The 22,823-nt window shown below is 39.6% G+C and overlaps 1 protein-coding gene across 3 annotated transcripts in view; it reads left to right on the top strand.

Moving 5' to 3' along the window:
* Positions 1-6,249: 6,249 nt before the first annotated feature.
* Positions 6,250-22,823, top strand: part of LOC126299353 (uncharacterized) — a 422,380-nt gene continuing 405,806 nt past the window's right edge. The window contains exons 1-3 of one of the 3 annotated variants that reach the window (XM_049991212.1): positions 6,250-6,344; positions 6,885-6,975; positions 8,034-9,418. In XM_049991212.1, coding sequence (XP_049847169.1) covers positions 6,311-6,344; positions 6,885-6,975; positions 8,034-8,583 — 675 coding nt within the window. In that variant the 5' untranslated portion in view covers positions 6,250-6,310 and the 3' untranslated portion in view covers positions 8,584-9,418. Of the gene's footprint in view, positions 6,345-6,884; positions 6,976-8,033; positions 9,419-22,823 lie in introns of those variants that run through there. The other 2 variants (XM_049991210.1, XM_049991209.1) reach the window with 2 other exon arrangements.

Genomic DNA, 22,823 nt, shown 5'->3' with positions numbered 1-22,823 from the left:
TGTCAACTAAAGCGGTTTCTTCCTGAAGCATCGACCCCTTTCCTAACCCAGCCCTCAAGCTGGCCTTCAACCGTCTCTCGTGGTAGTAATTTCTTCACTTCTGGGCAAAGAGAAGTTGACGCTTAACGCCCACTGAACCTCTTAAGCAGTACAAGTCTTAGGATTCAAGCTCCCACGTCCTGAGTATTGTGACATACCCTGGCAGTAAATGACTATTATAAACTTGTCTGTGGCGCAATGCGTTATCCATTTCAGCATATTTCGGCTTGAAACACACCACCAAACAATACAAAGTAAAAAACAAAATGTGGTGGCGAAAGGGAGCGGACCCTACATAGTTAATTGGAATTCCAAATACTCAAAATCTGGCATTCGGTTACCATGTAACTACACAGATTTACTCTTATTTGTAGATCTGACGCACAAGCATATCGGTTTTTCAGTCATATAAAAGTGCTATACCTAATTATTTGCAATCACAGAAAATGAGAGTTATCTATACGTAATATTGTTACAGTAAGAAGAAAACAATTTCATTCCTAAAAGTGTGTTACGATTGGTGCTGTCGTTGGTGCCAGGGCATGTTACATTACCAGCGATACGAGCTCTACATTACCGAAGGTACACGGGATTATCAGGACATGGGAAAAGTCTTGCTTTGTTGAATCTGTGTGAGATTTACATCCATTCACAAAGTACATCTTCAAATTTAAGTCAGTCCACTAAATTTCATTTACCATCGCATCCTTGCTTCTGCTCAAGAAATTTCCGTGGAACTGGTTGAATGTTATGTCACAAGATTGTTCTCCTCTCAGACCGTTAATACATACCTATAGATCTGAGCACTATGAGATTAAACTTCTGAGGCCATCAGTCCCCTAGAACTTAGAACTAATTAAACCTAACTAACCTAAGGACATCACACACATCCATGACCGAGGCAGGATTCGAACCAACGACCGTAGCGGTCGCTCGGCTCCAGACTGCAGCTGCTAGAACCGCACGGCCACTGTGACCGGCATTAATACATACACTATCACTGTCTGCACTATATCCTGGCCACTGACTTGTACCAAAACGTTACACTAAACCACTAACAATAATATTACATGGCTACTTCAGGAGATATCGACTAGATGCTCTCTGCTTCTCGGTCATTTTGCCGTACACATGATGCTAATAGCTGTCACGCTAAATACTCTCGTATTTGACTTGGAAATGCGAAAAATATTGTGTAATTTTCATAATGTCATACACATATCCCCCCCCCCCCTCCGATAAAAAGAAAATCGAACTGCATAGAGAAAAGAATCAAATTATTCCGTATGTAAAATTCTATACATTGAAATTACTATATAGGGTTGTTACTAAAGGACGACACAGTTCCAGCAGTATATTATGACAGTGCAATTCAGATTTTCTTACAACACATCAAACATGAAACTCAAGGGAAACTAACTTAATTTTTGTCACGAGTCTTCACTATATGCACCTTAAGTTATACGGCACAAATCATACCTAAAATTTAATTCATCTCACAATTTTGGATTAATTAAAGCAGCAGCCTATTCAGTTCTGTATATCGACTCTGGCAGATAATAGGTAGTGGTGGAAAGTAGACACGATCTATTATCATGCCCCAAAAAAAAAAAAAGAATCGCCTACCACCACGTCTGTTGGACGTAGAGGAAAGCGGAAAAGAGGTCTAGCGTGTTGACCGTGATACCAATCCAGCAGTCAGGGACTTCAAGGCTCAGCAACTCTTGCGCAAAGTGATGCAAAGGCACTCGGGGAACATAACTTATTAGGCCGGACAAATGCAGGAACACACTAAGCCCTACTGACGTTACGACGTATCTTACAAGAGAACTTCACCAACGTGACCTCATATTTTAAGGAAAAAAAACTAACTTGAGGGATATCAGCCCCACATATTAAACCCTCGTGAATCCTTTGGCATTAACAAACACAGTACGCAATTATGGCTTTCTTAATGTGCAGTATTTAAACTTTTGTGCTTAGCGATTGAATTACAGTGAAGTAACACATTTTTGAGCTAATTCTTCCACATTTGTAAGATGCTCTGTTCAATGCGTCAAAGTAAGCAGTTCCTAACGTTTTGCTAATACCACACAGCTTTTTGTCTTGAACATACTTGCGTTGTGATTCACAAATGCAGCTCACAGAATGAAACGATTGAATCTCTTACTAAATAAGTTTCTTAGCGCTATCTGATTATTAACATTACTGTCACATGTTTTGTTTTTCTTTTTTTTTAAATTCTAAAGCTGGCACTGCTGAAGTGAACGAAATCTGTAGGATATGCGCTATTATTCAACATGAATGGCATTATGAAACTATAAATCGAAAATCAACAATTTTATTTCATAATACTTCTTCACTTCCTTAGGATTATTCATTTTGATTTCGAGGCACATATCGCCAGAGCATAAGAACGAGAATAGTGTTAAAATAATATTGAACTTACATCTGCTTTAGGTTGACATAGCACATACCCACATTACTGACTACATTTAACGTACAATAATACTGGATGCCGAACCAAATTTCAAAACACGTAGGGCAGATTTGTTCACATCCTCCCTCGACTTCAACATGTCACCGATAGGAGAGTTGTGGCTGTCGCTCGGCTGTATTGCACGTCACGCTCGGACATTAGGCGGCTGCAGTGGGATGAAGCGAGTAAGAAATAACCGGCGCGCACATAAGTTTCAAAACTGTAGATACGGAAAGCAGTGACTACCTGCTGTCAGAATAATGGCCCAAATTTCTCGCGGATCGATTCCTAGGCGTAATATCTTGCAAGTTTGTGATACTTCCTTTTTAGAAGATCGACTGAATAAATGAATATCTACGTTTGTACCATCTTTAGATTTGGAGTAAGTTTAGGAGAACGTTCGCTATAATATAGTCATTCATATTCTCAAGGTAGCGAGTATAATAGAAGGAGCCAAAGCTGTCTACAATTTTTGCACACACTAGACCGTCGTTACAAAAGTGGGAAGGCTCAAAGTATGATAAGGACTCTTAAGGGAGAGATAAAGGATCGTCCTTTCTCTTCTAGTTTATTAATTGTGTACATTCAAACCCCAATAGAGGGTACTAGGGAGAAATTGGGCGAAGGAAATATTGCTCATAGAGTAGAAACAAAAACTTAGCGGCTCGAGGATGGTACCGTAATTCAGTCAGAGACATGAAAGGGTTGCAGGAGCAGTTGAACTTAATGGACATTTTCTTTAAATGATGTTGTTAGACGACCACAATGAAAAGTCAGTCAATGGTAATGGAATACAGTCGAATTACGAAAGGTGCCGCTGACAGAATGAAGTTAGTAAATTATACACTAAAATGAATCGACGATTTTTGCTGTATAGACCCTAATTTACTTATAGTAAGAAAATTGTTGACATGAAATATTAAATTGAAGTATTGAGAATTTTTTCTTACGGTATTTCTAATAAGTTTAATCTTGTCTGGAAGAGTAACTTGGACGATAATTAGCTCAGACAAGAGGAGAAGGGCAGCCATTGAAATGGGGAGCTACAAAGTAATGCTGAATAACAAATGGGTAGACGACGTAACTAATATGAAAGTACTGAATTGTGGTGGAAAGAAAAGGAATTTCTGGTACAGCTGCTCCAAAAGGAAGCATCGACTGAAAAGACAAATGCAGGCTTCTAGGAATAGTCAGTCTGGAAATTCAGTATTTCGAGATCATCAATGCCAAGAGGGTTCCGAGAATATCAGATGTCAGGCATTTCCTCTCACCACGACCAACGCGCTGGCTGACAACCTTCACTTAATATCCGAGAGTAGAATCTTCAGTGGTAATAGCAAGGCAAAACTGCACAAAGCAATCTGAGAAATTGTGGAGGGACGTAGGAAAGTGCGGTGAAATTTTGCGTCCATCGGCTATGGCAGTAGATACCCTTTTCTAACAGCAGGACGTCGGCTGCAGTGCCTCTCCTGGGCTTTTGACAATATTGGTTGGACCCTAGATTCCTGGAAAACTGTGGCCTTCTCAGATGGGTCTCGATTTCAGTTAAGAAAAGCGCACGATAAAATTCGAATGTGGCCATAGTGCCAAGTTATTAGCAAGGGAGAGCGCATACTGACGTTGGTTCCACAACAGTTTGAGCTGTGTTTATATGGAATGGACTAGATCCTCTGGTCCTACTGAACCGATCATTGTCTGGAAATTGTTATGTTCGGCTAATGGGAGACCATGTGCTCCTACTCATGGAGTACATGTCCCCAAAAAAGGATACAGTTTTGGTGGATGACAGTGCGATATGTTACTGGCCCACAATTCTTAATCACTGGTATGAAGAACATTCTGGACAGTTCGAGCGAATAATTTGGCCAATCATATCACCCGACGCAGAACGTAACTTAGAGGTCAATTTCTGCATAAAATCATGTAATTATTGACGGCTATAGAGGCAGAATTTCAAAATGCTTCTGCAGGGAGTCCCCACGATTTTTGAATCAATGCCATGTTGGGTTCGTGCACTACTCTCTGCAAAAGGAGTACCTTTGTGGTATTATTATAAAGATATTACGAGCCCGATGTTCTATTGCTGATTTCTCAAAGTTTTATACAAGCGTGCAAATGATATTTGTTTACTTTGTGCTGAGTAATGGAATCCTTAATGAAAGAGAACATTCCACTTTGCTCCTTCAGCTGAAACATACAATCGAAAATCCACTGTAACTGCCTATAGATGTTCATCCAAATTAACAAAACGTGTGGTGAATCGTAATGAAGATGATAAAATTCCAGTGGCTTTAAATATTTTGCGTGGAAAGTTATGTTTACTAAGTGTTTTAACGGCAGGTCTCTCACTATGAGATATTATCAAAGAAGCAAATCTAATTGTAGTATGCTATAAATCATTATTTCATAAGATAGTAAGTTCCCAAAATTGCAAGTTTCGAAAATTCCACCATACACATCTGTTCACATTCACGCTCGTGTAGGAAAAATGGACAGTCCGGTGTTATCGCCAGATGGTCATTTAACATCAAAATTCAATTACTAGCGATCTGTCGGTTGCAAATGAACGTGCAGCTATTGTGCAAATTGAGGCGATTTTTTTTCTTTACATGCTGTTGTCGTCCATACCCATAAGCACAAAAACGTTTCACCCAGTTGGCGTGTACAAAACTCACAATTTTTCACGTTTACTGAGCAACCGTTTTACTGAGTGATAAACAATATGAGACACACCATCAGTATGTTATTGGTACTAGTCACATAGTGGATAAAATCTGTATCTCCCTTTTCGTTTCGTGCCTACATGTCTCCACGCACAACGTTTATTACTGTTCTGATTTTTCCATGTAATGAATGGTCCATTTTCCTCCTCACTATAAGTAACGAGCATGAGATGTACATAAACTTGTATTTACTGTTCGTTGACTAATACATTATGCCCTTTTTTACCATTTCCATGTGTGTCACATTCGTTGGTCATCCTATAGTTGGATAGCTGCAAAATAATTCTCGCTCATGGTTGGAGTCAGCTCAACGTCTCCACCTGTTGAATCTTTGGATGAATTTCTGCTGGCGACAGACCATCGAAAACAACGGATATGAAGGAACTAAAACAGTATATCTGTCTTGAAAACAGTTCTACGTGTTAAAATATTATATCAGGTTAATACTGTTATATAACAGTGAGCAACATACACCATCAACGCGAATAAATTTTTTTTATTAGAATAAAAAGTACAACTGGTTTAGGCTACGAAATCCCGCTTGTGTACGTCTACTTGCGGTGCACGAATGTGAAAGCCTGAGTATTTCAGTGACTACTAAAGCCGCATCACTCTTTTGCACGAAATGATTCGTAATGAAATCGACAATAACGAATTAAGTAGATTTTATCCGAAGGAGAGATGATGTAACACACTGTGGTTAAAGATTTCCACCGATGTCTCTTAATTTTATTCCTCATTTCAAACTGCAGGTTATTTCCGTTTAGCAGTCGTCGTTTTATTTTAACAATCAAGCCACCTGCTGCAGGAAATTTTTAGGCCAATAGGAAAAGAGAGCGCATGAAGAACTCACTTGGCTCATACCAACATTATCTAAGAGATGGAGCTGGCGTCGTCGCTACAAGGGCGACCTCTACTAACAGCCTTAGGCTCGCTCGCCAGCAGCCTACCGCGTGTCACAAAGCAAGCAGTGACTCGCGTCATTCTTAAGCTGTCCATTGTGTGCAGAAGACGTGAGTTATTGTTTAGTGCAGGCAATTTTCTTTTTGACTTCGATCGGTCTACAGACATGGATTTATTTTCTTCTTTGCTAAGTGTTTTTGGTAAGTACCTTTACTCAATGAGTAATATCTTTCTACGAGTCCAATTTTGATTTGAGCTGACGAATTATTGGTTGATGTACACAGTCAATGAAATTTTTTGAATCGTTTCCTCACCCTACTTTTGCTTGTATCAGCTTCTCAAACCAATTTTGGTATGTAATGAATGTATTGGGTCGCAGTGAAGGTGATTTACTATCGAAATAATTTTGAAACCTTAGTGAGAGGATCAGTGATAGCAGGCTCAGAATACATCTTCTAAAAATATAAACCGAGACTACTTTTTTAAAACCTATACATATGATAAACTAGCTGATACCTTAAACAAATATTTACGTCGTTTTAGTATAGCAGAATGGTCATAACTAAATGCAGTCTACTCACATACAGAATAGGACTCTTTATGGTCCCCTACTATGAACAATGATCTAATTTAAAGTTGATATGATTGCTACAGTAATATTGTGACAAATTGTTAGGAAAGTGAAAAAGTTACCCGATTTTAATTTTGTGTGAGTACTTACAGACTTCTTTCTATTTCAGTTTTTACAGCTGAGCTTAAGGAACCTACCACAAAATCTGGAAGTTTCACAACCGTCGTTCCTGGATATGAGCTGCCTGATCGTCAATTTGAGTAAGTACTACATAGCATGTTCTTACACTTTATGGTTGTTCTAGTAGCTTCATATGAATGTCACTCAGTTTTGGACAGGAATGAACTGACTTTGAGATTAAGTGAATTAAAACCTTAAGTGTACACGATAGATTCTAAGCACAAGCCTCTCTAAGGGCAGAGAAATACCTGTATATTTATGACATATAATGACCATGTAGGTTGTGGTCATTTTATTTTATTTATAAATGGTTATTTGGCTAATAAGCAATACAAGCTAGGAAGTTACAACCTCCTTTTAGATGTACAGTGATTAATGTTACAATTTGTTGTAGTTTAATGCCGCTGGAAAATGAATTATGTTTACTACTGTACATGAAGTCATCATGATTATTTGTTAATGTTGTGTGCTAGACAATTATAGCTCACGATTATCCCTTCTGTTTATTACTGATTTTATCTGCCTAATGTCAAAATGAATTTCACATCAAATTATAGTTAATGGTTACAGAGGAACTATTTCTTAAAAGAAACAAAACAGCTGTGTACATACTACATGTAACTAAAACGCTGTAAAGCTAAATATAGTCGTACACTTCACTTCCTGCCATCTTAATTGAGAAGCTAGTATGGGTGGCTCAGTACATGGGATACGCATTACAAGAGTTTCTCATGCTTTGATGCACTGAGTGTAACACATACCTCTTTATACTCTCAAACAGAGCTAAGGCTACTAGGTTTGACAGTCATGAGGGTGATATATAGTTGTAGCTGCCTCTATGACACTACTCTTATGTCTATGTTGTTCAACATTACATAGAACTATCCAAGTTTTCTACTACTCTAGGATCATTTAGCAGCTACATTACAGTTTATATAGAATGTTCTAATACCATTCTATAAGGAAAATCATTTCTTAATTAATAAATTCTCTTGACTGCTGTTAAAATTATCATTATGACAACACTGTTATTTATTTAACATATTTTAGAGGCTATATTGATGTTTAGCTTCTCTGGCATGGTAGTTAGCTAATTTTGCCCAAACAATACTAATAATATTACTTTTCTGTGTTTCAGCAATGTTGCAGTCTTCAGCCAAATCTCAAAAGCATCACTGACAGTAGACAATTCCGCAGTATCTGCTGACATGGGGGACTTTACTGAACAGTATCATGATCTTAATTTGACCAAGGAGACAAGTGTTATTCAGACCACAAACACACTGAGCTCTGAAGTGGAAACTGTGGACCATACCCAAATGTATACCACAGACACATTTGTTACTGGGATGGGAAACCTCAAACAAGACGATGAAGAGTACAGTGTGACAACAGAACAAGCTGAAATGGGCACACTCACCCCTCAATCAGAGCGCAATACAACAGTAGGAAATGACACATCAGTATTACAGATGGAAAACATGCCCTTGTGTGTATCTACCACTGTTCTCCAATTAACCACAATCGTGATAATATTACTCGGTACTGCTCTAATCATAAGATCCATCTGGAAAATGTGGAGCTACTATTTTAGATTCCTCTCTGTTGAGTATAATATTAAATACACAATGCAGTACAGTGATGGAGAATTCCTTACTGTCGAATGTCATGATACAGTTCCTGTTTAGAGTGCTTAAAATTCCCCCACACGCCCAGAAACAAACACCTTCAATCCTCTGCTCCACCACACTTAGTTTTATGATCTCTTCTCATCCTTTAACCTTCTGGCCGTATCCATACTTTCTGATTGATTCAATACTGCATATGTAAATACACACACATGACCCCCCTCAACACACAGGAAAATATGCGAAACTTGAAAATCCTCTTCACTCAAAAACAGTTTCACAGTGGATACAGTTATGTTCAATTTCTTTGACCCTTGTATCACAGAGAACAATTGTATTTCTGAAATCTGCATTCTACTGGCTAAATTAAGTGTGTGTGAAGTGAATTATGATGTGCAAAGTGTAATTTTCTGGGGGTATCACATAAGCTCCTAGTATTCTGTCTAGTCAATGTTGCCATCTACACATTTGTAAATTAGCCTTGTCCATTTAATGAAAACGGAGACTATAGGTAAACTAACAATTTCAAGAGAATATGAGATTGTCACCAAACGTGTTACACAAAGTAAATGACTGTTAGACTAATGTGGCTGAATATATTTTTGTCAATATTATCACTTTCACTTTTATGTTGAATGTAAGCAACTTTTGTGTAGTTACAGTTGTACAATATTGTTTATTCTATATATAAGTACTATAATGCAAAATATTTTACTAGTAGATTTAGTAGAACATGAAAATGTTTACAGTATGTGTTTTAAAATGAAAGATTCTTTTACAACACCACTAAGCCAGGTTACCGGTATTCCTTTGATATTTAATGTATATAACATTTGTGTAGTTACAGTTAGGAATTTGTAGTGGTTGTATAAGAAAATAAATAGATTTAGAACAATTTCTGTTGAATTTAATTTCATTATCTGCCCTCCACATGCTGTTGTGATCTGACTGCAATTCTTATTATATGTATTACCATTCCTTACACGTTTTAACAGAGGACACATTATGGATATAGTGAAGATTGCCTATGAACGTCCTCAAATAATGAAATTTATCATTTTTCTCTAATTGGGTGTGGAATGGACATTACACAAAGCTCCAAATTAGCCTCAAATATTGTGTTACTTACCAGCGATCAGTGAGGGAATGGAATATTAGGTCATTGATGAAAGGAATAAGGGAGAGACTGTTGTCATAGTGTAATGAACATATCTAGGTAAGTATTATACTGTATTAAACATATGTCTTCATGTAGATGCTAATGAAGTCATCATAACTAACAGCATCAACTAAATGCACACTTCCTGAACAACTTTAATGAAGAAGTGAAACCATATAAACAACTGTCTAAGCACTGTCAGCTAAATAATAAATTAGTCATCTATCCTGGAATGTAGGTACATGCTGCAGATGTTTCATTTAATGCAATGGAAATGATGCAAGTAACATCCACTTTATTGATTTGCAGATATATTAATTTAATTATAAAATAATTCTCACATTGAATTATAACACTTCTTTTACTTCTGTCCTTATATATATTACAGTTTGATCTTAGTGATGATGATACTCCATGAACTGTTTATCTAATGTTTAATTCTCTATTTCTCATAGGATGTCTGATCCTTTACCTGAATGAGAAATGTTTCACTACTCTAACTTCACTTAAACTTAATTTTATGATAATAATAGCTAAGCAATGAGATCACACATTGTTTCAGGTGACCAGATTAGATAACATTTTTTGATGAATGGACATCAATAACCAAAAATGAAAATGGAATGACTGCTGAAAAATCATTCCAGTTGTAGATAATGCATATATTACAGTTTGTCTACTGCAGTTTATGTGATTTAACCTGTATTGTAGTACTAGCTTTAGCAAATGATGTTTGAATAAATAAATTGTTAATTTCATGGGACGAAGCTCAGTGCATACAGATCCCGAACACAAGATTATCATACTAATATTTTATTAAAATATTATGATGTAAAGAACCGTGTGGTAACACTGATAAAATTGTATTACTAATAGCACAAAGCTGTCTTAGAAATTTTATACTGAGCAATCTAATACCAAATGCTGCTTGCTGTGACTCTCATGTAGGTAGAAATATTTTCTAGGATCTCAACAAATCTGGAACTACACTCTTGGTTTTTACAAGGAACATTTGCAACTGATAAAAGGAAATGACATTAGTTTGTGAGGTGTCTCTTTTCACAAAGGATATCGGAAACTGAGAGAAGAAAATGAGATTAATTTGTCAGGTATCATACTGATGTTGTGAATATTGCTCCAGATTGAGAAATGACATTCATCTCTACGATAACATATTAATTGCTAAGGTTAGATCTACTGTAGTGCATTAATGAAAAACGTGAACTATAGACCTAATGAAGTGAAGAAGGTACCCCTTCATGCAAGCACACAATGTTGTTCGTTTTATTTAATTCGCAAACATGTTCCACCTTCTCATTTTTTCGTTTTACTTTAAGGTTATCTTGTGTCTGCCATTAGAAGGCCGCAATAATTCAAAATTAGCATGGAATGTCATCATGACTTCGGGCGACGTGTTCTAAACTGTATTTGTTATTTACGTGATAAACTTATTGTTATAACTTTTATGTTTAAAGTAACGCTTTCTTATAAGGATTTGAAAATTCAGGATGTTATTTCATTTCTGTGACTTATTGCATTTCGCTCTGCGGATTTACATTCCAGCCACAGCAATGAAGCAACATTCATTACTCGGCAATGATTATTAGATTAATTCTGTTTAAACGCAAAAATAATAACAACAGCACATCTATCAGGCAAGTAACAAACAAGGTCTACTCAGGACGAGTGAGGTGTAGCAATGATTATATGCTCTATTAATACACACTTGCTGCTGATTTTTGATGCCGGGCCACAGGATACACATTACGCAAAAATTGAAAGAATACAGAAAATATGTGTTCGAAGTGAAACAGCAGTGGCTAAAAACCTTTGGAACCTAAACAAATTTAATGATATTGTGTTCTACCAAGAAGTGGACTATCCTTAATTCATTATTATTATCTGCAAGCACAGGAACGTAGCTTAAAACTCCATTTGGATAAAAGAAGTGAAGTACAAAGTATTGACTTTAGAATGTCAATTTCGTTGAGAGTCTCCCTTGAGGTAAATATCCTTCCTTTCCCTGTACAGTAATTAAGAGTTTCTCCATCAAACGCATTATTATAATGCATATATCTTGTTCACTAATGTTGCTTCAAAAAATACATTCTGCTATGGACTACACTATCGTGTTACTGAAATGTCAAGGATTGCCTGGGCCCTCCAGCTAGAGGTTCGAATCCTTCCTCGGGCATGCGTGTGTGTGTTGTTCTTAGCATAAATTAGTTTAAGTAGAGCGTAATTCTAGTTACTGATTACCTCAGCAGTTTGGTCCCATAGAAATTCACATGCACTTGATTATTCTTGGTGGTATCTGTGGAAATTGAAAAAACTATTGTTCTAGTCCTACTGAATGAATAAAAAGAGACTATGACTAAGTTTCTCCCTGTTCTCCATTCACACGTAGTGTTTTTCCGTCAAAAATGGAACAACACCATCAGGCGAGATAAGAGCTAGGTGTCGCAACACTATATTCCAGATAATTTCCTTGGCGAAATTTCAGGCTAATGTACAGTTCACAGGTATGATGTTTGTGCACCATAAGTAAAAGTCGATCTCACGAATGTCATGCAGTTTTATACCAAGATGTGATGCTTTGCATTTGTCCACGATAACACTTAAAAAAGCAGTCCGCGGCTTGTTATCAGTAGACTAGCGTCTACATCTACATCTGCATCTACATTTATACTCTGCAAGCCACCCAACGGTGTATGGTGGAGGGCACTTTACGTGCCTCAGCCATTACCTCCCTTTTCTGTTCCAGTATCGTATGGTTCGCGGGGAGATCGACTGCCGGAAAGCCTCCGTGCGCGCTCCAATCCCTCTAATTTTACATTCGTGATCTCATCGGGAGATATAAGTACGGGGAAGCAATATATTCAATATCTCATCCAGAAACGCACCCTTTCGAAACCTGGGGAGCCAGCTACACTGCGATGCAGAGCCTCTCTCTTGTAGAGTCCGCCACTTGAGTTTGCTAAATATCTCCGTAATGCTATCACACCTACCAAACAACTCCGCGACGAAACGCCCTTCTTATGACCTTCTCTATCTCTTCCGTCAATCCGATCTGATACAGATCCCACACTAATGAGCAATACTCAAGTATAGGTCGAACGACTGTTTTGTAAGCCACCTCCTTTGTTGATGGACTACATTTTCTAAGGACTCTCCCAATGAATCTCATCAGGTACAAACCTTACCAAAAATTAATTTTATGTGATCATTCCACTTAAAATCATTCCGCAAGCATAGTCCCAGATATTTTATAGAAGTAAGAGGTGCCTGTGTTCGTTCCTCTATCATATAATCACACAATAAAGGATCCTTCTTCCTATGTATTCGCAATACGGTACGTTTCTCTATGTTAAGGGTCAGTTGCCACTTCCCGCACCAAGTGCCTATCCGCTGCAGATCTTCTTGCATTTCGCTACAATTTTCTAATGCTGCAACTTCTCTACATAGTACAGCATCATCCGCGAAAAGCAGCATGGAACTTCCGACACTATATACTAGGTCATTCAAATATCTACTCTCCATTGAGAACAACATACTATGTTCTGTTTGCTAAAATCTCTTCAATCCAGCCACACACCTGGTCTGATATTCCGTAGGCTCTTACTTTGTTTTTCAGGCGACAGTGCGGAAACGTATCAAACGCCTTGCGGAAGCCAAGAAAAATAGCACCTACCTGAGAGCCTGTATCTAATATTTTCTGGGTCTCATGAACAAATAAAGCGCGTAGGGTCTCACACGATCGTTGTTTGAGGAATCCATGTTGATTCCTACAGAGTATATTCTATATTACAGAAACGACATGATACACCAGCAGAAAACATTTACTAAAATTCTACATCAGATCGACGTCAGAGATATAGGTCGATTGTTTTGCGCATCTGCTCGACGACCCTTCTTGAAGAATGAGCCTACCTGTGCCCTTTTCCAATCATTTGGATCCTTCCGTTCCTCGCGAGACTTGCGGTACACGGCTGTTAGAAGGGGGGGCAAATTCTTTCGCGTATTCTGTGTAGAATCGAATTGGTATCCCGTCAGGTCCAGTGGACTCTCCTCTGTTGAGTGATTCCAGTTGCTTTTCTATTCCTTGGACATTTTTTTTTTATGTCAGTCATTTTTTTGTTTGTGAGAGGATTTAGAGAAGGAATTGCAGTGCGGTCTTCCTCTGTGAAACAGCTTTGGAAAAAGGTGTTTACTATTTCAGCTCTACGCGTGTCGTCCTCTGTTTCAATGCCATCAACATCCCAGAGTGTTTGGATATGCTGTTTCGAGCTACTTACTGATTTAACCTGAGACCAGACTTCCTAGGATTTTCTGTCAAGTCGGTACATAGAATTTTACTTTCCCGGGGGGGTCAGGGATTTACTCTGCCTCGTGATGACTGGGTGTTGTGTAATGTCCATAGGTTAGTTAGGTTTACGTATTTCTAAGTTCTAGGGGACTGATAGCCATAGATGTTAAGTCCCATACTGCTCATGGGCGTTTGAACCAATTTTACCTCCGAATTCACTGAATGCTTCACGCATAGCCGTCCTTATGCTAACTTTGACATCGTTCAGTTACTGTTTGTCTTTGAGGTTTCGGCTGCGTTTAAACTTGCAGTGAAGCACTCGTTGTTTTCGCAGTAGTTTCCTAACTGTTTTGCTGAACCGCGGTGGGTTTTTCCCGTCCCTCACAGTTTTACTAGTCACTTACCTGTCTAAAACTCATTTTACGATTGCCTTGAACCTCTCCATAAACACTCAACATTGTCAGTGTCGGAACAGAAATTTTCATTTTTATCCGTTAGGTAGTCTTAAATCTCCCTTCTATGGCTCTTGTTAACCAGACGAACCCTCCTCGGTTTTTTTTTATATTCCTATTTCCTTCCATATTCAGGAATGCTGCAACGGCCTTATGATTACTGATTCCCTGTTCTGAGCTTACAGAATCGAGAAGTTCGGGTCTGTTTGTTATCAGTAGGTCCAAGATGTTATCTCCACGAGTCGTTTCTCTGTTTAATTCCTCGAGGTAATCTTCGGTTAGTGCACTCAGTGTAATATCTCTCTCGATGCTCTGTCCTTACTACCCATCCTAAACATCTGAGTTTCCCAGTCTATATCTGGTAGATTGAAACCTCCACCTAAGACTATAACATGCTGATAAAATTTATGTGAAATGTATTCCATATTTACTCTTAGTTGTTCTGCCACTAATGCAACTAAATCGGGAGGTCGGTAAAAGGAGCCAATTATTAACCTAGCTCGGTAGTTGAGTGTAGCCTCCACCCATAATAATTCACAGGAAGTATTCACTTCTACCTCACTACAGGATAAACTACTACTAACAGCGAAAAACACGCCACCGCCAGTCGCATGCAATCTATCGTTTCTAAACACCGTCTGTGCCTTTGTAAAAATTTTGGGCAGAATTTATCTCTGGCTTCAGTCAGCTTTCCGTAACTATAACGATTTCAGCTTCGGTGCTTTCTATCAGCGATTGAAGTTCCGGTACTTTACCAATGCAGCTTCGACAGTTTACAATTACAAAACCGATTGGTGCTTCGTCCCCGCATGTCGTGACTTTGCCCCGCACCCTTTTATACTGTTGCCCTTTCTGTACTTGCCCGAGGTCATCTAACCTAAAAAACCGCCCAGTCAACGCCACATAACCCCTGCTACTCGTGTAGCCGCCTGCTGCGTGTAGTGGACTCCTGACCTATCCAGCGGAACCCGAAACCCTACCACGCTATGGCGCAAGTCGAGGAATCTGCAGTCCATACAGTCGCAGAACCGTCTTAGCCTCTGATTCAGACCCTCCACTCGGCTCTGTACCAAAGATCCGCAGTCAGTCCTGTCAACGATGCTGCAGATGGTGAGCTCTGCTTTCATCCCGCTAGCGAGACTGGCAGTCTTCACCAAATCAGATAGCCGCCGGATGCCAGAGAGGATTTCCTCCGATCCATAGCGACACATCATTGGTGCCGACATGAGCGACCACGTGCAGATGGGGGCACCCTGTACCCTTCGTGGCATCCGGAAGGACTCTTTCCACTTCAGGAAGGACTCCCCCCGGTATGCACACGGAGTGCACATTGGTTTTCTTCTCCTGTCTTGCTGCCATATCCCTAAGGGGCCCCACTATGCGCCTGACAAAAGAGCTCCACACAGAAGTACAAGTTGCAGTAGGGGTCGTCTAATGGTTCCAGTTTTCCCCCCTCACTTCAGGTCAACTACGATATTGAGATGCGTCTCTAATATCTGCATCTGATATGTGTGCCAGTGACATAACATTCATGACGCATTTACTAGAAAGTCCCAGAAACAAACACAAACTTGCTACATACTGTGGCTTTAGATTTATTAACCTGTATGAACTTGTAAGTGAGGCGCTAGATATATTTTGTGGAACCATTTCTGTTTCCCTCTCTGACCTAACCGAAAATTTCATCGATTTATTAACAAAAATACTCCCCTACACACCGGAAAAACTAGAAGCAAGCCTGTCTTTAGGTAAGTGATGAACTACAGAGCTGGTGCACAGCGGGCGTAGAAACCTCGCCCTACACCATAAAGGCTGCCATCTGACCGTTGGACAACGTTCGTTATTGCCAGTACTTGTAAACAACGAGTATTGTCGATACTCTTCTAACTGCGAGCGCATTGAAAACGAAGTACTTGACAGAAATAGAAATTGGCAGGGCAGCAGCGTTTGAGGTTTGAACGTACAAAAATGCTGCTGATTGTGTACCAACCTCACAAACACAACAAAACCAAAGTTAACTCTCATTTTTCGTTGACAATAATGTACGTGAAGCACGTGCCTGATGACGCTGTTGTAAGGTGTCACAAAGGGGGACCGTCACAGACACGAATATTTACTCTATTTGGAACAGCATTACCTCGTAGGTTTGTTTTTTCTCCTGTCGCAGTACATACCACACTCTATTTGTTAGTGTTTAGAGTTGCATGTGCATTCGCTTCAAACTGGAAAATTTTAACATACTTGAAGGAATTTTAGAGTTATTAGACAGTATGTTACTTATGGCAGCTCGAACTCACAATGATTCTGAAACAAGCTTATAATTCTTATAATGCAACTGGGGGAGAAAGTCTCCTCGTCTTGTGCAGTTCCTTGGGCTATAAGCAGCATCAGTCACTAATGAACTGATACCTAGATCATCAAAATCTCTTTCTACTCGTACAAAATATGGCATGTAATACTTGCGGAATAGCTTGTCGCTACCCACATGACGTTTCGTACAGTCGGAGTAGTATCAGACGAGCGTACTCTCGGAGTAGTATCCGAACAACGATAGCTGTCCTAAAGTAATACAGTTAATCAGAGATGAAGATTTTTCGGGAGCGTTCTTCTACGTGACTTGCCTCTCAGGCAGCCCGCTAGTGGCATATGCTTTCGGGCGCGCCTGCAGCTTATCTGGCACCCTCCAGCCACTTAACATGCACCTCGGTTATTGTGAGTCACATTTGATTTACTCAGGTTTGAAAGTAAACGAAAACAAACTAACTGCGACAGAGGAATCTGATTGATTAGGAAGTACCTTGGCTTACGTCATTTCGATTACTATTAACAACTAATTCTTATCCTGAGTGGTTAAATAGTCCATGTATATTTATCTTTCTTGAGGGACCTGTATTTGACACATAGCAGACTAATACAGAGATTCACGTTTGACATAGTCGTTCACACGACTTTTAAGCTGACAGAAGTGTCTAGCTACGAGAAGATTCTTCACAAACAATCGAGAAGTTTTCTGTGTCCCCGTGTGACTGCCCCACATGTACGACTTGTGCCTGCGTTATTTTCTCACACTCCTTCTCTTTTATTAACGCTATTTGATCTGCAACTCTTTTACATCTTCATGAACAGTTTTTTCGAAGTGTCTAAGTGCATTTAGTAGAGTAGTCTTAATGAAAAAACCGTGTTGATTACTACTGTTCTGTAATACTAACTGAATGGAAAAGTTCATTAGTTTGAACGATGCTTCTATATTCAGGGCTTATTCTACATCTTCATTTTCTTTTCCTGAATTGACAATGGGTGTTGTCAATGGGTATTGTCCAGAAACGGCATCAAGAATCAAAATTTTATTTATTTTCCAGCCTTTTCTACACCCAGCATCAGCTGTAGTTCTCAAGTGCTAATGATCATAGCTGCAACCATACTTTACTTTTGGATCTGGTACACTTCGAGCCGTGAATGACCAGGCAGTAACCCATTGTATGTTTTGGAAATGGTTCATTACAACTATTTCATTTTTCATATTGACGACCAAGGTATTCAGTTTGGTTCTTAATATTAACAAGAAACAATATTGTTCATTGATGAATTAACTCTTTTACTTATATCCGACATCACCATATTCCTGATATAGATTTGAAATGTTTTAGCAGTATTTTTCGTGTCAAAATTGACTCAAAGTTCCCCGCTTACAATTTAATTCATTAGCAAACATATGCTAATCTAATAATCACACGCTACTGATGAAATTCTATAGTCGGACGAAAGTAACTTTTTAAGTAGCATAAGTTAAAATTCTTTGCTCTTCAGAAAACTTAACGTGCACGTTTTTCCGGTACATTTTGTCCAGTACAATTTTTACTTGATGTATGCACTGTCTGTGACAATGACCTGAACATTTGGTCTATCTGCTGGTTAGACTTAAATTCACTGTACTCCGAATGTTGAAGTCCAAGCTGTATACATCGCATGGCGTTGAAACCTCGTGGCTATCTTCATTTATCAGAGAGTGCACAAAGAATGTTAAAGAATATAGTTCTCATTTCTGACACCAGGTAAAATACAGCGTTTCAAGCAGTCATGATGTGGTAATGGAGCAAGGAAAGGGGAGCAATACAGAAACACATGAGAACGATGGTTCTGTTATGTTTATTAGAATACGGTCACAAGTTATCATATGTGTTCAGCGTGGTCTCCCGACTCAATAACATACTACATCAGTGACAGTATGTTCGACAGCTACTCGCAGCATATCCGGTGTAATCCGCACTATATGTCACTGTATTCTACTTTTCAGATCAGGAAGAGCCTACATAAGTCCACAATAGAAACGATATTTAAGGTATCCCCACCACCAGAAATCACATGGATTTGGCCAAGGGAATGCGGAATCTTGAAAATGCTAAGAGATGATAAGGGCGTCGTCCAAGGTTTCCCGGACAAAAACTTTCTCACTTGGCCAGTGACCTGTGGTGTTGTAACATCTTTCATGAAAACAGGTGTGTGGACAGAGTGCAGTCTCGCAATCATGGAACCACGTGTTGCACGAAGAGGTCCCTATAACGTGCAGCTATCACTGTACACGTAACAAGCCCACAAAGTAACATCCCCTTAAAGGAAAAAAGGACCGATAATCAAAGAGCATGTGAAACCACCCCACAAGCACATAAACTGAGAGCAATGAATGTTTCTGCACAACATGTGACGGAGTAGAGCCCCGTCTGTGACAGTTCTGTGCGTTCGCGACACTGTAGGGAATAAAACGTGTCTCGTATGTCCAAGAGTACTCCGCGACCACATACCATCCTTTTCCAAATGTGAAGAAAAGGCGAAGGACAAAGTGACGGATGTGTAGCCTATCTTGGGACCTCATTTAGTGTACGTTGTGGAACTTGTAGGAGTAGCAGTGCAAAAAGTACAACAAAATCCTTAGGACTGTTGATCAGTGAAAATACATTTCCAGTGACGCAGCTCGAGCACTGGTCTCACAGTTTGAGGAGTGTGCCGTACGCTGGGCCATAGCTACAGCAACTTCATTAAGAAGTGCAATGGAAATGAGTGTCCTCCATTTTCCTGCTGCAAATGCAACTTCAACTTTTTCCTTGAACATATTCATTAGCCCACTTATTGACATAATGCCACTACACAGCTGTAGGAATAGGGATGATCCTATGGCTACTGACAGTTCCCTCTCCCATCCTCTTAGTGAAGGACACCAGGTCAGTGACACCATAACGCAGTTACAATACTCTTTGATTGTGGATGCCTTTGAGGAGCAAGTCTCATTCACTAGAATCGAGCAGCGGGCAGGAGGGTAGCTCAATCCTGATGGGGTCCTAAAAGCGTGCCTTCCCATTGAAGAAACAGAGCATCTGAAGGTTAGTAAAGACACACCGTATTCCGCCATTAAACGCATTGCTGTGCTGTGCATCGAACTGTTGTACCTCCACATAGTTGCCCCTGGCACTGAAAACCTAAGTCTTCATTATCTTATTGGCGACAATGATGTGATAACTTGTAGCATATCAATCACCTCGTGCTATTGTGAGTCTACCTTGAGATCTATACTGGCCCAATATCACGGAATGGTGTAAGGGGATAAGCTAAAGCACTCAGCAAATACTACACCTAGACATCCATGCACACGTCTACGATCCAATAAATGGTATGTCCAGTTTCCTAAGGAAACAGAAGACAAGAAATACTGTATTAATGTCGAAAATAAAACCGATCAGACTTATTTTCATGGTCAGTTCTGGCTTGCAAAACAAATTACACTTACTGAGATCTTCATGAGCATCGTGGTGCATTCCAGACGCCTAAAAATACTACAACTCCAGGGTGTATAACTTTGACGGCATCGAGTTCCCCGTTAAGCTCCAGAGCTTACCTACATTTCAGGCAAGTTTATGGCCTGGATAAACTCAAGTCCGATGAGCTGAACAAGCATATAGTAGTCAGTCCCCTCCGTTTCTCTAAATTTGTCAGTGAGCCTAAGATGCATGTAAATATGCTCTTATTCTCTGATGAGAAAAATGAGGAGAAAGGCATTTCTCATTGTGTTTGGACTAAAAACATGTCCCAACACCCTTCCTCTCAACTTAGTAACCACAAGTGTTAAAAGCGAGTTATCTTAAAGTGTCTGAATTATTTTTCCTCAAACAGATAATCAGCAAAGCATGAAGTAGACCGTGCTTCCCGGCACACGATACGTATTATTGCCGGCCAGTGTGGCCGAGCGGTTCTTGGTGCTGCAGTTTGTAACGGCGAGGCCACTACGGTGGCAGGTTCGAATCCTTCCTCGGACATGGATGTGCGTGATGTCCTTCGGTTGGTTAGGTTTAAGTATTTCTAAGTTCTAGGGGACTGATCACCTCAGATATAAAGTCACGTAGTGCTCAGAGCCAATACTTTTATATTATTATGACTGCTAAGAAAAACATATTACGAATTTTCAAAATGCTCACCATCAGTAGCGATGCCCTTCTTCCCACAGTGACGGTGACCCTACAGTCTCACATACTATCTTCTCAGAATAACACATAGGACATGAGGCAAGATACCAAATTTTATCGTTCTATTATTCAGCTCTTAACCAATACAAATTTAATGTCGGGGTTAACACTGCAATCTGGCTTCTAACTCAGATAGAAAAACTCTCATGGGTGGTTAATCAGCTTCACAGCTGCAACTTTCCCAAGATTCAACCGAAGAAGAGTGAAGATTTAAATAATAACGCGGTTGACTGTCATATACATGGGCCGACGTTAGACTGAAAACCGGGAAATCCTCATAGGGACCACTGTCATTTTAGTGGGAACTTCCGTAGCGCAGCTCACAATACGTGTAATTTTTAAAAAAGCAGTTATCCAGACACATTCCCCATTTTCTTCCATAATTTAAGCAGGTATGACGCTCGATTTCTTGTTGACCACTTGGTAGTTTTCGGTATGGAGAAATATCAGATCAATTTCCTACATGAGAGCGTTGAGAAACATGTTTCGTTCTCCAAACGAATTACGCCAAGAATTACGCTCCCCTTCCTTGACTCGCTATGTTTTATGCAAGCACCACTCCAGACCCCCTTTGAAATTGTAACTCGGGAAGACATTCTGTATTTCCCGATGAGGAAAAGTTTCAAACTGCGAATAGCAAGGTTTTTTTTTAAAAAAATGGTTCTCCAGGAAACTTACAGGCGATGCCATAAGACATACAGAGTACGAGTTTGCCGTAAGTGTCTTCATTTGATGAGCGTACGAACGGCTTTACATGAACACAGACTTGCGGTTGCTTGCAGACGTTTTCCACAAATTCCAGAGTCTAAGCATACCACACATTATCTGGATCCCGCCTTTTATTACACGGCACCTTGATTGTCTTGGAACGCAATGTTCAAGAAAGCGAAGTTCAGAATTGAATTATTGACTGATGCTAACATGCTTCTTTTATTCGAGATAAGGGACCACGGGGAATTTTGCTTATGTGTCAGCATGGACGCCAAGGGAAATAATCCAAGGATTGGTGACAGGTTCATCGCATCCCTTTTTCGAGATACATCACGTAGTTGGATGTAAATAACTTATACAGGCACGCCATGCAACTATCAGTTCAGATTTGGAAGTTTCGATGGATGTCGGTAGTGGAATATCAGGGATTAGGCGGAAAAAATAATGGGTGGTATGACGACTTATTGGATGTGTGGTGTGTGACGGAGGCAGACGTCACGTACCCTACGAGTCTGCATGATGCGCTTGCCGATTTGCCACTGTGTCCAGAGCAACTAATTTCGTGAAGAGGCTACACAAGAACACTGATGACAGCGCTGGGGAATAAGCGGAGATGAATTGTTCACTGTCCTAATCTCCAGCAGTGCCTCATCTTGGGGGATGGAGCTGGTTAGAATCACTTGGGTTATCTCCTTCAAACTGTCCTCCTGGTTGAAGGACTGTATTGATTTGAATGCGACACTAAAAGCTTCCGTGAGGTTTCACGATGAGGAAGATTTTTATAAGATAATTAGTAAATTTATTTTCCGCAAAACAATGTAGAATGTGAGGAAACGACGTAAAATTTTTATTGGAAATGAATGGAATGGACGCTATAGCGTAAGAAAATGGATTGTCAGACACAGCAACACTATTTTTACACTTCATCTGAGTCGATGGAGAACAGGACACCTGTAGAATACCCGATCTTGAATAGCAGCAAACTTGAAAATTTGACGCAGCCATGAGATCTTCTCCTTCTCGAAGATGATAGTATCCGTGTGGTGGAATACCCAATGCGATCTCACCATATATTTATAGGGTATCCCAGAATCATCCCAGTGAATTCCTTGGTAGAAATGTGATAACCACTTCGGATTCTTCTGTGTTTTAGAACAATT

The sequence above is a fragment of the Schistocerca gregaria genome, chromosome X (assembly GCF_023897955.1).
Source record: "Schistocerca gregaria isolate iqSchGreg1 chromosome X, iqSchGreg1.2, whole genome shotgun sequence".
NCBI lineage: Eukaryota > Metazoa > Arthropoda > Insecta > Orthoptera > Acrididae > Schistocerca > Schistocerca gregaria.
Note: the sequence above shows the minus strand (reverse complement) of the source record. Positions and strands in the feature narration are given on the sequence as shown.